A 16,518-nucleotide genomic window follows, 5' to 3' on the forward strand; every position below is an offset into this window, starting at 1 on the left:
CAGGTACAAGAGGGAGACAGAGAATGTAGTGCCTCAAGAAGAAATTGGGTTTGAAGATACAGTTTTAAATGTAGCACTGGCTGGGCTACATTTATGTGATGAAAACCCTTCAACCTGAGTTCAAATTTAACCTAAAGATACATGCGGCCCGGCAGGCAGTCAGAGACAAGGCATGGCTTCACACCGCCGGCTCCTGAATGCGCTTCCTCCCCTCAATGGAACAGGTGCGCTGTGTGTGTGACTCTGAGCGAGCGAGCGAGCTGACTGGGTCACCCAGGCGACAGCATTCCACCCGCACCTGTGCGTACGGAGTGCGGAGCGCCAAACCACCGCCGTCCACATTCCGCACATAGATGCAGCGCTGCAGCAGGCGCCTGCGCAGCCCGGAATGCGAGCGGGGCGGAGCTTACCATCGCCAGCAAGTTACAATTTACACGGAGGAACACGACGTTGACTCTGACCCTAACCCTAACCCTTCATATTTCACCTGTCTGGGGTCTCAAAGTGCAAAACCTTAAGATCTTGGACAGGTAAACCACCATAAATTTGCAGCCCCTACCTGAGAGATTTACAGCAACTGAGCAGCAGGATGTTAAAGGAGTAGTTCACTTTCTGCAGTTATTACTCCAGTTGAGGTTATGCTTTCAACTGGTCCTGGGGGGCTGATGTGGTGCTTCTTGCTCCAACCAAATATTCTGCTGTCATCTACTAAACAATTATAAACACCAGCGCTGATTCACTCCTATGTTAACCCAATAAAACATTTTCTCCAAGGACAAATGTACAATCTGCCCTTTGTAGCGCACAACTTTGTCAAATATGTCAGAACACATTAAATATCAGGCCGGTTGTATCATCAACAGCAAAAGTTGGCATGAAATCCTGAAATGGATCAGCCCCTGGTTCCGTTCCCCTTAGTTACAGGGTCACCCAGAGAGGAAGGATTTCCTGTGTAGCTGGACTGCAGTCTACCTGCAGCGGTCCTCCTCCAGCACACTGAACACACAGCGCCACTGCTGGGGCACGGCGCGAAAGACAGTGGCAACTGTGCCCCTCAGAGAATGAGTGTGCCAGTCTGTGCCCACCTGGACTCCTGAAGGGGAACGCTGCAGCCATGGGACAGCTTATTAAACGTGACCTTAAAGAGATGTACTGTACCTTTTCTCACCTTTCCCCGCCCTTACCCGGAGCGCAACACAGAGCTAGCGAGCCTTGCACTCGTCATGTGACGCGACCCAACATGGCACATTCCTCATCAGCCCTCAGAAACGCACCTGAAGGTATGTGTGAGACCTGCGGGGTTCTTTGCCTCAGCTAATCTCCAGCAGGAATTCTCATGGGCTCACACAGCCTGTCAGTTACTCCATGCTGGGCGGGGGCAGTGTCTTATCATGAGCGACGATGACAGCAACAGCTCACATCCTCTAGAACGGCCCGATCTCTCTCACACTTCCACCATCATGTACTCCGGCCCGTACAATGTGACCCAGCCCTGCCCAGCCCGCAGGCGGTCCCACTGCACTTGCTGCACAGCCTGGATCACCTCTTCCGTCCCACCTAGCAACAAGCCAAGCGACAGGGCAGAGCCAGAGGGGCCCACACTATCCAGGACGGGCACAGAGGAACATGCCCGGTTTGAGAGGCCTGGCGCCTGGGGGCGGCATTAGCTCTGGTGGCCGTCACAGTGGCGTGTCACAGGAAGCTGGACATGCCAGCCCGCGGGCAGGACTGCATGCTGGGAACCTGGCATGTTTGTTGTGCGCGTTAGTTAAGGCTGTGGCCCGTGTCCCTGCTGTTCAGAGACCATATCAGATTCTCTTTCAGTTTCCCTCAGAGCACCGCCAGACCACTCCTGGGGCGGGGTGTGAAAGCCACTTCAGCAGGGCGGTCATTATGCAGCCCTGGAGGGCCCAGTGACTCATTCATGTCATTGATTGGCTGAAGACTGCACACAGCTTGTTCTCAGGACCTTAAATGTCTGCTGATTGAAAGGAAATCACAAATACCTGCAGACACTGTGGTCCTCCAGGACTGGGCACCCCTGCCCTGCATGGTGAAAGAGAGACAACTAATCGGTACAGAAACACATCCTACAGAGGCCAGGAACAGCAAACGCACCTGATCCATAAGGCTGCTCAGGTTCACAGCAGGACAGAGAAGGTTGGTACAAAAATAGTCAATTCAAACCGTGGTGACCTGATAACCAGGGTTCACAGCTCCAATCCGGAGAGCAGGCGTGTATCTGGTTTTTGTTCCAACCAATTATTCTGGCTTCATTTTCTAAGCCATTATCATTATGAACACTGCTGAAATGCTGCTAAAATGTTTTCACCAAGGATGCACATGCAGTCTACTGCTGTATCTCATGAAAAATGTCAGATCAAGCCCATTATTAGGCTGATTAAATATTAAGAGCATGGCATGAATCCCAATTTGGACTGCTGTTCATCATGCACCCTGACCCTCTATAAGGTGCAGCAGCACCATATGAGCTGTTAGGTGCCATGGTACAGGTCTGCAGGAAATGTCCATACTTGGACAGAACCAAATTAGCCCCCTAAACAAGCACTACTGAATGACACGCAGGGGAGATGAGTCCTGCACGCTATATCGCTTTTATTTAGCCTGTGTTTGCTTAGGAGTCTTCTTCCCATCATTGTTTGCACAGAAATGACACTCATCTGCCCTGTGTGAGATAACGGACCATTTCACAGAGATAAATAGTTATGCATGGCTTTTTGCAAAAATAATATTTGATTTAAGAAAGCACTCAAACAATGAGATAAGCCAATTCTAAAAGCTTTTCCTGATCATTTTTAACCGAGAGGACGGTCACAAAATGATAAGTACACAGCCGAAAACAGATTGTCTAACAGAAGCCAGTTAAAATAGGGATACATTTGGTAAGGGGAGAGAAACAAAACAGAGAGTGGCAGCTTTGCCTATCTGAGGTAAGCCTGCTCAGAATGAACATATTGCCCCTGGCCTCCTGGGACCTGTCTCAAACAGCATACCTACACTTTTCAGGCAATAAACCATGCTTTTTAGGAGGAAGTCCCATAAATCAGAGAGGAAGAGGCAGGGATGTCTGACAACACTGCAAGTACTGCTGGAAAATAGTATGGATGAGATTTTTCGCATACTGCCCATCAGGTACCAAAACAATATGCGTTCAACAGCAGGCAGTATGTTTAGTAGACAGGACATGTTTTGATGACAGTAGTTAGGAGGCTATTTCAGACATGCCCTTGGGGTTGACTTCCAGAATCTGACTGGACCTGTGAGTCCCCCTAGTGGCAGAGAGGCTGAAGTGCAGTGGAGAACCCCTGCGTGTTTCTGTGACAGTGATCAACAAGCAGCCCAGAGATAAATTACAAGGTGGAAGATTACCTCAGACTGGAACACTCTGTCTCTGTTACACAAGCCGCACTTCGAGGCTTTCTGGAGTCAGCCTGGTGAGGAGGACAGCCACGCCCACAGGTTTTGCCGGGGGCTTTCATGAAAGAACTCGCTACCAGGGAAACTCGCCATGGCAGCGACGCAACAACATGTCAGCAGACCAGCGTCCAACTTCCAGTGCACTTCACATTGTTTTAGATTTTTCATTAAAAGCATTGTTAGGAGCTGCTGAGTAGGAAAGAGATAAAATGGCACGCAAGGACAAATAACCAATCACAAACCCACAGACTACATGGCCACAGGCTAACAAACTGCAAAAGCCGTGAATGGGATTAATCACAGAAGGCTGTCAACAGTCAACTGTCTGGCTAGTTTTAAACAAACTCAATAATAATCATGTGTTCTTTTTGACTGAGATTTTTCCAAACATTGGGAGTCTTTTCTGGTTTTTCAACTTCCTCAGGATAAGCATTTCTGGTGCATTAAAACAAAGAACTGAAGATTTAAACCAAACACAGAAACACCAGGACGAGCCAGCACTGAGAGAGGAGGTTTGATTCAGCAGATTATATCACAGCGACCTCACACTCCCTTTAAATGCACTGCAGAAGGAAGATGAGGGAGACTTTTACATTTACAGTAACACTGCAGTCACTGTTACTTAGAGGAATTCACAAAAGTGCATGCAGAGGTTAGGCAAAGAGCAGACATGACTCCGAGTCATGAGCGGAGTGCGTCATAGCGGAAATGCACAGGGTCTTATGGCCAGTGCTGCGTAGAGCAGCCACAACACTGAGGATAATACTGAGGATCTGACAGCACGTGTGCGTTCCCATTGGATGGGGAAGAAAGGGGGCCCTCAGCTGTGTCCGCTTTCAATGGCAGTGAGAAACCAATCAGCGATGCAACCGATCTGTGGCCCCAGACCGGCAGCTTCCATACTGAGGAATGACACGCTGCACATCATTCTATGCAAACTCACTGTTTTCATGTTCGGAAACCTTCTTATTGTGGCTTAACGAACACTTAAAATTCCAGATTAAAGTGATCACACAAGGTCTTAATGCTACCTTCCCTGAAATTAGAAATGAACCAATGGCCCTTTTTTCTGCTGACAAAACTCTACCTAAAAAATCTTTGTTACTTCACTTTGTTAACCCTTACCTTGAATTTAAAAACCTAAATAAAGTCACATCAGCCTAGACATTAAGATATCTTACAAATGTATAATTCACAATTTAGCATTTCTTCATAACTTTTTTCATTTCACACAAGAACCTACTTAGTTGTTGTTCTTGTCCATATTACTCTACTATAGGAGCCACAGCCGACCCCTGGCACCTTGTTCACATTGTTCTCGAAATGTCAAATGGTGTCTGAATTTCATGAACCACTTCATTTATCACTTGGCCAGGGAGTACAGGGAGGGTTTTTGGCTTTCTGGCACTTTGTATGTGTTTGCTGTGTTTGCCTGCATGCATCATCTAAATCAAATCCAGCAGCATTGTGGCTCCCTCTAGTGGTACTATGTGCAAATGCAAGGCATTTTTAATTTATTTCTTTAGTTCAATCACCTGTGGTACACTTCATGGGAAAATCTCCCGGGTAGTTTGCAGAGTAATTACTGCTGTAAAAGAAAAGGGGCGGTGGATATGGTTTCAGAAAGAGGCTGAGGACTGGTTGGGAGGGGGGTCTGAAACATATCTCACACCTGCTACACCAGGAGCAGCACCCACTGATGTAAGGCAGAGAGAACAATGGGATTATGGGTGCTCTGCTGAGGGCTGGATGGAATGCAGCCCCAAATTCCCCCTGTCAGAACCAAGCGAGGTCCATTTCAAAGGGCAGGTCTCACATTTCAGCCTGAGAAACACCCTCTCACTTGCTTTCCCTCTCTCTCACACACACTCACACCTAAGCGCACATACAAATTCGCAGGCACACATACAAACACACACACAAAAATGCACACATACGAACACACACACACAAATGCAACAAATGTGTGCACACACACACACAAATATGCACACATTTGCACACAAAGGTGCACACACACACAAATACTCTTAACACATAAACATGCATACAATGACTGCATGCAATCACACACATGCTCGCATGCCCACACATATATGCACGTACACACACATGTACACACACACATACACACACACACACACACGTACACGCACATACACACACACTAGAAGGCTTCAGTAGAGGTATATCCACCAAGCTGTATGTGGTGCCTGGTCCCCTTCATGTTAGGCGCAGTGGGAAAATGAGTCTGCAGCCCTAACCTGAGCAGCCAATCAGCGCCCACCCAGCTTCCCGCAGCCACGGCAACCATCACTTCACACTCCAAGAGGCAGAGACACACAATGAATTCACGTGCCACAAGAGACAGGAAAACACATCCAGCCTGGCAGCCTGAAATAACAAGAAACCCATGTCTGCAGTATCAGGGCGTGGTTCTGTCTGACAGAGCAGATTCCCAAGTGTGGAACTCATCATCCCAGGCTTAAATGAAGAAAAGGTTTTTACCCATTTTCAACATTACTGCTTTTCTGGATGTGTTCAGTCTCACGGCAAACTGTGTGTGTGCATGTGTGTGTTACTCTTGGCACTGTGTGTCACTGCCCAATGTCTTTTCCTGCAGTGTAGATGTGCCTGTTCACATGCTGTTATGTATCAGGGTAAGATATGAGAGTGTGACAATCAGAGGATATTTGCATGTATTTGTGTGTGTGTGCGTGTTTGCATGCGTGTGTGCCTATATGTATGTATGGCTGTGCATTTGTGTGTATATAAGTGTGGCAGTGCATGTGTGTGTATGTGTGTGCATGTGTAGCTACATCAGGCAGTGAAGGTCTAGTGACTCAGTGTCCCTCCTACCCAGACCCCAGAGAGTCACTCACACTTTCCAACAGCACACTCCTTCCGTTCCAGAGCCAGGGAAACAGCCCTGTGCTTGCTCTCTCTCTCTCTCTCACACACACACACACACACACAGAGTGCAGACAGAAGCACAGTACTGTGCTGGCCCTCACAGTGAGAGGTGTCAGAGCACAGTGTTCTACATACATTCCTACATATTGAAATGCATAAGAGCCCTCCTCCTACACACGGTCATGGACAAAGATGCATTTCATAACACATTCATCTGACGTGATGCAAAACAGCACAAACACAAACTAGGGGCAAACACAACCGCCTGCTCTTGGGCTTATGGGAGCTCCACAGAACACAGGGCCCCACAGATATGAATGCTGGGTTGTCATAGGAGCAGTCCCATGACAACACTAAAACCCCACTTGCCCTGTGTGTGAGGGGCGGAGCCTGATTGCATCCTAAAGAAGGAGGTAACACCTGCCAGTGAGAATGCAGGAGTGGTCTCACACACACACACACACACACACACGCACACACACCCACGCACGCATGCACGCACGCATGCGCACGCAGGCACGCACACACACACTCTCTCTCTCTCTCACACACACACACACACGCGCGCACACACGCACGCACACACACACACACACTCTCTCTCTCTCTCACACACACAGACACACACACACGCACACACACACACACACACACACTCTCTCTCTCTCTCTCTCACACACACACACACACACACACCGACAGCAATGCTGAACACGTGGATATCAGCTGCCACTCCATATCCTTATCCTCCGCATCACTCCACTGAGATAAGGACCACTCACTTTACACCGGCAGCACCCAGCCACATGCTCAGCGTTTCATGCTTATCAGAGCTGACGTCAGTCTCCAGTTCTGCACCCCTCACGAGGCTCTCAGCAAGCACAGCACAGCCAGCTGGCCAAGAACTTTATCTCAGGAGGGCCAATCAGAGCACCGGGAGCTGAACCCTAAAAGCGTCCCCACACCGTTATTACAGTAGTTCTCTCTCATGTACAGCACAGGTGACTGATGCCACAGGTACGCGGTGTGGCCACTGCACACGGCAGGTTCAAGGCCTTACAGGTGTTCTTATCTGGAAACTGCCTGTAACATAAAACCACAATGCAATTTCGCACTTTACTTGGAGGACTGTGGAATTGCAGAGGGGGGTGAACACCAATGTTTGGGCCAAAAGGGTAAAAATACAGAAAGGTGTCCATTTACTTCTGTGACATGTGGTTCAAGAAAGCTTGTGAAAAATATAGCACACGTTTTAAAACCTAATTACACCAAAAAACCACTTTGGGCAATACAGTCTGCTTCCTGTCAGTTAAACTGTGAGATAACTAACAATATACTGTACATGTGTCATATTACTATGTGTTATAAAATAAGTCATATTGTTCCCAGAAGGGAGCTTACTGGACACTGGCATTGAGACTGAACAATTTAAATATATGAACATTAACTTAAATATTCAAGCAACAAAACAATAATCCTCAGATCTAGTTTATCTAGCCAGTTTATTCGTTGATTGTGTAGTTAAATGTGACAAGGACATTTTTTTTTTTATATTCTTGCTATTTTTTCTGCAAGAACAGTGTTTGCCCTTCAATAGCCTTAAGGGGGCACTGCATCTAGTCATCATTGTGTATCTGATCGATTTCAGTTGTCCGGGCTGTGGACATATCATTTGTAATTTGACGTCATAGTATGCAATTTTCACTATATTATTCAAAACATACTTTTACAATAACTATTTCTGAGTAACTACTTTGTCTTTGTCATTTTGGAAATGTTTACAGATACAGTTCTGTAGGTCTGTACTGATCCTTGGCAATTGCTTTAGCTCAGAAGATGCACAGTAAACAATGCAATCATGGGATCAGAAGCAATCATACATAGTATTTATTCATCAAGAAAAACATTTTCCTTCTTGCTCTTGGCAATTAAAAGAATTTTCCATTATTCATGAGGATCTCCACGAATGGTCCTATAGTCCAGGAATTCGCGCTTATATATTATTAGAAAGCCAAAATGAAGTTCTTCTCCAGCCCCAGAATGATCAATTGTGCTGATTATGACTGCACAGTGTTTCTTCCCCATTTTTCTGAAACTAAAGAAAATGCTTTATTTATCACAAGTGCATATTATTTTCCTGAAATCATAGCTTTGATTTTCTTTGTTTTGCTGGTTTGCCTATACTTAGGCTTAAACCTGGGTGTACTAAAAAAGACTAAATGTTGTTGCCACTCCACCCCCCACCCCCCAGGCAAGTTCCTCCACCCACCAAAATAAATTCTGTATGGAAAACACTGAATAACAAAAGTCATGCAAAGCAACTTCCCAAGCAAACCTTACTTCCATAAATGTGATAAATGCACACGAAGATTACAAAATGGCAGTGTCATATAAAATTATTTTTCATAAAAACGACTAATAATTTCCTTGATCATTTAGACATTGGGAAAAAATCATTTAAAAACAAACAACTTTTAGTCCAGTCTGTGGGGGTGGGGGGGGGGCACTAATTCACAGAAGTAGAATACCACTTCCTTCGTAGAAATGTTGGAATTCCCACGGACAGAAACAGAAACTCTGGTCCCTCTCGGTTCCTGGTTCCACAGCTCCAGACTGGCCTGCTGGTGACTGACAGTCAGGGGACATGTGACCCATACGCTCCAGCCTCGCAGGGAGATGCAGAGTGCACGCTCACAGCCCACGGGGCGCGGACAAGGGAACAAGTGAGCGTATGTTCATCAGTTACGCAATATAAAACGACTGAGTGAGCATCCCCCTGATTACGTTAGCTTGGAGAGGAACGCAGACACTGAGCTCATTGAGTTCGCGCTCACCCAGCACAGAACACCTGAGTGAAGTTTGGATCTTTCCTTAAGCTCATCTTTATCTCCCATTTTTCTGTTCTGGTTTGTTCATTTTTATTTTGTCTCGATTTTTGAGCGTCTGAACTGGTGCGTTTTTCTCCCTGAAGTACAGTGGCTGAGCTGTGCGCTCGCTGTGCCAGCGGACGTCACTACACACACAGCTGACGCAGGCATACGATAGGTCAGTGGCGCAGGCATATGACAGGTCAGTGGACATTAGCTGTTTGCACGGGTAGGTGGGCGGGCCTGGAGCCCTGCTGACAGAAATCTGGCCAATCCCACATCTCTCTGAGAGTCTCTGGGCAACAGTCAAGACTGGCATCACTACACCAGAGCTGGATGCCCTACCAGCCCCCCAGACCTGATGGCAGGCTCTCAAAAAGGAGTTTGTACTACCCTGCCCTACCAACAACCCTCAAACAATGAACTTACCCTTGGTCTTTAGATCAGCAGGCTAATTGTATGTTTTATAATGTGGACCAGCCAGGTGTGGTTTTGAAACCCAGTGTAGACCTACCTCTATTACACACTATCATAATTAATCTTTATGTATGTACAGAGCCAATCACAAATGAGCCAGCATTTCACAATCAGTCTGCTGATCAGCTACATTATCTCTCAGGCCAAAGCTTAAGAACACCACGACTTAAGTAGAAAATAGAGTTGGATCATAAGGCACAGGTGTTAAACAGATAAGAGACTACAAAGGTAAGTTTTCAGTCTCAAATTATAGGTCATAACAGCTTCTGTTTCCCACACAACCTGAGGAAGGGTTATTCCAAACCTCGGAAACCATGAAGTTAAAGGCTCCTCTGGTTTTAAGGGTTGAACTTGTAGCCAGAATGAGCCATCCCTCCTGCGATCGCAGGGCCATATTTGGGTGGTAATGAGACATGCTTGTTAAGTATGCTGGTCCAGTGCCCATCTCACATCTGAAAGTAGTGTCCAAGTCATATCAGGTCAAAGACACAGGCTTATTTGTGCTTCACAGTCAGTGGAAATGCTCGTAAAAGGGCCAAACGTCTGCTGACTTGAAATGAAGCAAACAAGAAGGTAAGGACACTGATTACTGTAGCACAAAAAGAAAGATCCCATCAAGGCAGCAGGCTCATCCTGTTAAGGCACTGTTCTAGTGCTCGTATGGGCTCCACAGTCCTGTTCTGAATCCAGACCATGTCAGTGACCAACTACCCAGCAGCCCTACAGGGCCTTGCACAGCTGGATCTAGCATCACAAAGCGAACACATGGTTTCAACTGGCGAAGATTAGAGAGTGTCATCATGCACTAGTGACCCCCGCTGGTCGATTAGGCATCAGTGGGGCATCTATTGAGCCACACATAAAGTGTCTTGCTTAGTCTTGTAGAGAGCTCACACATCAAAGGACAGCTTGTGCTTGGACATTTTGTCCTGAATCGATATCCAGTCCTGTCCAGTACAGATAACACACTCTGCGGCTTCAGAAGAACATGGGCAGGGTACTAATGTCCCTACTGTCTGCATAAGTTGCCCTCAGCTGCCAGAGATGAGGTTTCCATAACCTTACTGTCCCAGATTCATTTTACCTTTTGGTAAAATATCTTTTCCAGCATCCAGACTGTGGACTAATGGGAGGAGAGGGACCCTGTTATACAATGGGCTCTGGTTACACATTACCTCCAGCCAGAACACCATAAAGAAGCCGTCTGCATACGTGTGCATACCGATTCCATTTTTATCATTACCTGGAACACATATATACACACATACACACACACACCACTGATTCCAAACCCACCATCAGAAATTTCACAGAAATTACCAAAGATTCCCACCAGCGTGAGTCATCAGAGTGTTTAATTTGCAGATACAAATTTTCAATCCAGTGGAATGAATCAAAGATATTGGCCCAGCACCTTATTTATTGGCAGGTTTTCCAAAAAGAGGCAGCTTTCTCAACAAAAATTGTAAAGCAAAGCCAACTGCATGTGTCTATTTACAATGTCTCCATAGTGATACCCAGGACATTAACCTTTCCTGACCACACCTCCACTGACATGATGTAATACACCAATCTGACTTGGAACAACCAGCAAGGCTTTGCCATCCATATCCTGTCTAAAAACAATAGAGTTTGAATCATGGAGAAGAGTGCATCATAGCTGCAAAATTTAGGCCTACTTTTAAAGGCATACTATTCAGGATTTTTTGCCTTGCGGTGTTCCTGTGCTAACATTCAGAGACATCTCCTCAGCCCCACCCACTCAATTCTGTTTTTATATTTTATATCAGTTCTTACACCATTTTTTTTATATCTCTGTTTTTTCACCTCACTAGAGACAGTGTGGGACAGAGGGGGGATGCAGGAGGAGCATATCTCTAAGCCCAATAAAAATCACACACACTTACACACACAGGCTCCTACACGCTGAGTGTATTGAAATCTCCCAAAACGCACTCATAAAACGAGCAGTAAGGAAATATGGGCAATTATGCCAGATTTGTATAAAGTAAAAGGGAGGATTACTGGGTAACTGCTCCAATTACAGTTTGAACCTATGAGGAAACTGCTATTGCATATTAAAGAACAGTGCATGGTTTCTGAAGAACTGAATTCCAAATAGCTGTAAACTCAAAGTAATTGTGGTTTAAAAATAATAAATAAATAAATAAAATAAAAAACAGACATTCTCATGCACCTTAATAAGCTCTGACCCCCTGCTCTACCAGAGGAGTGACAGCTAGGGCGGCACTCACACGACATCTTTAAACGCCTCTGTGGAAGGCTTCCAGAATGTTCTGCCTATTAACAGTTCACAGTCAGGGCAATGAATCTTACCACAATCTGCCATTACCTCACTGAGCAAGAACAACCCTGAGAGAGAGAAAGAGAGGGAGGGGGAGAGAGAAGGACGTAGTGAGAGAGCAAACCGGGAGAGAGAAGTAGAGAAAGAGAGCAAAAGAAGAGGAGAAAGAGAAACAGAAAGAGAACCAAACACAGAAAGCAGAAGAAATAAACAGAAAGAGAGAGCAACCAAAGGACAGAAATGGAGAAAGAGAAAGATGACCCCATTAGATATATGAAACAGACCATTAAAAGTGGCTAATGGTGATTGTGGACATAGCCCCTGGCTCAGCAGAGGAACAGTTCTGCGTCTGACACAGCAGAGAGGGAATAAAGGGGGAGTCGGGACCAGGTATGCCCTGATGCCCTTCTCCCTCTGAGCTGGGATCTCCCTTGCTCCATCCTCAGAGCCAAAAATCCCCACCTGTAAGGTTCAAATCCCAGTGCACACACAGTCTGACGCACGGCTCAGACAGAGACAATGCTCCTGTGGCCCCGACAGCCAGCCCACACCTGCTGTTCAGGTAAGCAGGAACACAGGTGAGCCAGGAGCTTACGCATGTTTAGCCATCAAAGGATGCACACACTGAAATTAAAGCACTGGAATAACTGCTGCTTCTCTAGCAGAGTCTTCAAAAAGGCAGCATTCATCCAGCTCTGTGTCATTTACTAACTGTTGTTACTTTATTTCTGTACAATTAATGTTACTAAAACGGTACTCTGCCTTGGTATGGATAATTGAGGCCAACAGCTTCGTACTCATCTGTGCTGTCGTCCTCGTGGCTTCTTGACAGCAAGATTTAATTTAATGTCAGAGCATCTTTTCGAATTCAGGGGTTTAAATCGTTCTGAGCAGCAGATGCCGTTGCACCAAAAGCAAAGGCTATAAGAGGAGCGACTCACTGCCTTTTTCCCACCATATTCCTGAGATTTCATTTGGAAACAGTTACGCACAACCACCCGCATACCAGCTCCCCAAAAACTCCATTCAGAGCTGCCATCTTCTGGAGTGATGCTTGTTAAGAGGCCAAACCCCGTTCATACCCTTAAATTATCTTAGCTGAGGGAAGCTGACAAACTGACAAAGGAGGATGAGGGAGAATCGGGTGAACAGCACCCCCGCCCCCCTGTGCAATGTGGATAGTCCAGTCAGCAACACATTCCACAGGTACGTGTGAAGTCTGTTCCTCAATAGGTGAACAGAAAGAGAAAGCACATGATACTAATCTGCAATGGGACTAGCAGCCTCTGGTCTAGGGGCTTCAGGCAAGCCATAATTGCTGAGGAGAAAATCACAGGAACTACAGATTGCTGGCCTTCCATCCACACGGTATTATGGAATTTGGGGGTGGGAAAAAAATGCCATACTTGTACATTTGTAACTTTAAAAAAATCTTGGATGAACTCTTGAATGAACTCAGAGTCTGTAGAACAAACCATTACATCAGTCAACAAAAGGTAACACTCAGCACTGAGGGGCTGTGCCAAAGTCTCCTCTTAAAATTAAATAATTACTATAGTCCCTCAGTTACTGGTTAGAATGAATCTGTTGCAGGGCATTACACATGACGTGTTACATCCACTTCGAAATTTACAATATAACAACGTGATGTCACAATGTCATACTATAAGGTATAGGCTACTTCAGTATACAGGTGGTCACGTGATCCACTACCAATAAACCAATAATAAGTTTTACTGAAAAAAGAAAAACAAAACGGTCACAATAGCCTATAGGCTCACAACTCTGGAGCACGTTGCGGCCTCTCGTCTACAGTTGTCAGTTTAGATAATAAACCTACGTGAAGATAGTAATGACACTTCACCTAGGTCCTAAAACTATTCTTTTTTTAGTGGACAATACATTTTATCTGGTATTGACAGGCATGCCAATATTATAATTTCAGACATATATCTGTGATAAAAACGGACAAGTTGCACTTACACACAATTACACACACAGTATCCAAAATACTGTTTGTTGTATATTTATTCACTGTGCATATAATAATACAGGGACTGCTTCAACTACACAAGTAGAAATGTATTTTGTAAATGTACTAATGTAAAAACAATGTTGCAGTCTTTTCGGTTAATGTAGATTACCAGGTACTTCCCTAGACTTGGATTCTCGTACAAATTACAAAAAAGATTTCAGTGACTCATCTGAATTAGAGAGGTGGGAAGTTCTTACCCCGAATCTTCATTGCTTTCAACGGTTGTTTGCATGTGACTGGGTCTCTTGAATGTTACTTTTAAATACGGCGTGATTAACAGATCCAGCGTCTTCAGTTTACTCTCTCCTAAACGGCTCTGTGCAGTTCTAAATCCACTTTCAACAGCAAGTTTTCAAAAGATCCGTCAGACACGTTTACTTCAGCGAAACATAAGTGAGTCGTAAAATGAGGACATTGGAACCAGTAGCCTATTAACAGCCGTCCAGCGACGTCCTTTTGGGTTCGTTTGTTGTCACTCCTTTCGGGCTTTTTTCTGGTCTCTACTGTTGTTTCACGCTTTAACGCTTCAAAGCACACAGTCTGAGCGCTATGTCAACGCTGCTAGCGCCGCCTATTATCAGCGTGTAGAACCGAGGTTCGTGCATTGCGATAAGCGGTGCTCAAGTTACGCCCTGGGCTGAGGAAGTTCAGTCAGCGTTGTGATTCCGGAATTGTGGGGAACGCGATGGGGGCGCCCCGTTTATTAATTTATTATTGTATTGGGTTAATTTCATTTACGTAAATAGCTGGCTTCCTCTTTTGAAGTAGCCTAAATGGTCTACTTGGACCATTTTGGAGAAGTTCACAACTGTCGCATTGAAGTGGAAGTTTTAATGACACCTAACACTTTACTCCCATTCACGTTGCCTACCAGTTAAGAGACTATGCAATCTATGTGTAGAATCATTTGCCTAGGATTGAGGATAATAAAGCTTTGAAAAGTAACTTTTACCTGCATCCGTACGCTGTTGAGCCACCATCACAAAAATTACAGAGGCTGGAAAGTTGGAACACCCCAGAAAGCCTGCAGTGTCATAGTTGTCCTCCAGTCATACAATGGAACAAATTGTGAGCAGAAATCAATCTCATGCTTATGACCATGCTGATTGTAAACATGGAAATTTCAGTTTGCACACTGAATGAACCCCAGAAATGTAACTACATGAAAGGTCAGATCTAGTCAGATGCAGTGTACCAGTGACTTGTCACTACCTGGGCTTTAGGATTATAACAAGGCCAAACCAATGTATCAACATTTCCTCTGTACATACATGAAATGATGCTCTTAATAATCCTCAGTGTGCCTGCACAAGATTTCTGTTCCCTGCTTAAATTTACTAGGTCAGAAAACATCGACAAAAAAATAAACAAACAAAAAAAGCTGCCAGATTGTCTGCTGTAGGCCTACGTCATATGTTAAATTGGTACAGCTTGGTTTGAAATACAGCCCTCCTGCATTGCTGTGCTTGGGAGTAGTGGTCTTTCCAGTTGCGGTGGCTGAGTAATGAGTATAGGAATAACTTCAATTTTCAACACTGTAATTTTTCCACTATGGTAAAATATTTACACAATTAAGTGAATGTGAATGTTGTCGATATTTACACCTGTGACCTTGTTTACATGTGCTTGCCTTGGCCCGCAGTACCAATATTTATAAACATTGCAGCTAACACAAAATGTTCTCACAATGTTGCTGCCATGTGGTGGCAATGAAATAACACTAACAAAACATTCCAGCAACATTGTGAGAAGCTGGGATTTGTGTTAGCTGGGATAGCCTCTAAACCTTTGACACCATTAAAAACAAATGATGTTTCATGCACACTGAAAAACTGGATTAGAAACTGCAGCAACTGTACTCAATTACAAAGGGCCATGTAACACTAAAGTCCAGTGGGAAGTTGGAAGCCTTTGAAATGTTAAAATACTGTGAAAATTATGTCGTCGATTAGTTATGTTCAAACATAACTAGTTGGAGGCAATTCAATAGATAATGCAGCTGAGCAGCTGATTTTATGGCATATCCAAGCCAATCTGCAAGAAATTGTTTTGAGTAAAGGATGCACATCATATTCGGGCAGTGTAAGTTTGAGTACAATGTCGGTATTTAAGAAAAATCATCAACTTGTTCGTCATTATTAGCACAACCACAACTATTTACCCACAACTGGCATCAACCGTTAAGGATCTACTGAGAGGCCCTAGCTGTGGCTTCAACAGGCATTTTTCCCAGGACTTGTACTTCGGTCTGGGAGTACTATTCTGGGCACAAAGTTTTTAAGGGCACAGGCACTGCAAGAGGAAACATTTTTATAGCACAGTCATCAACTGAGCTGTTGGTACAAATATGTAAAAACATTTTAAAAAAAATACATTTTACTGTCCTGTTAAAAACACATTATCCACTGCAGCATTATTGCCATCTAAAGGTAACAGCCAGTATCGAACCTCCATTCATTTTCAAAGCTGCTGATCATGCCATC

General features: G+C 44.9%; 1 protein-coding gene across 1 annotated transcript in view; it reads right to left on the bottom strand.

Annotated features, from left to right (window-relative positions):
* Positions 1–14,675, bottom strand: part of arhgef3 (Rho guanine nucleotide exchange factor (GEF) 3) — an 81,176-nt gene extending 66,501 nt beyond the window's left edge. The window contains exon 1 of the mRNA XM_035388725.1: positions 14,233–14,675. Within this exon, the coding sequence (XP_035244616.1) occupies positions 14,233–14,267 (35 nt within the window). The 5' untranslated portion in view covers positions 14,268–14,675. The remainder of the gene's footprint in view (positions 1–14,232) is intronic.
* Positions 14,676–16,518: the final 1,843 nt, after the last annotated feature.

Source organism: Anguilla anguilla, chromosome 13 (genome assembly GCF_013347855.1).
Source record: "Anguilla anguilla isolate fAngAng1 chromosome 13, fAngAng1.pri, whole genome shotgun sequence".
Classification (NCBI taxonomy): Eukaryota; Metazoa; Chordata; class Actinopteri; order Anguilliformes; family Anguillidae; genus Anguilla; species Anguilla anguilla.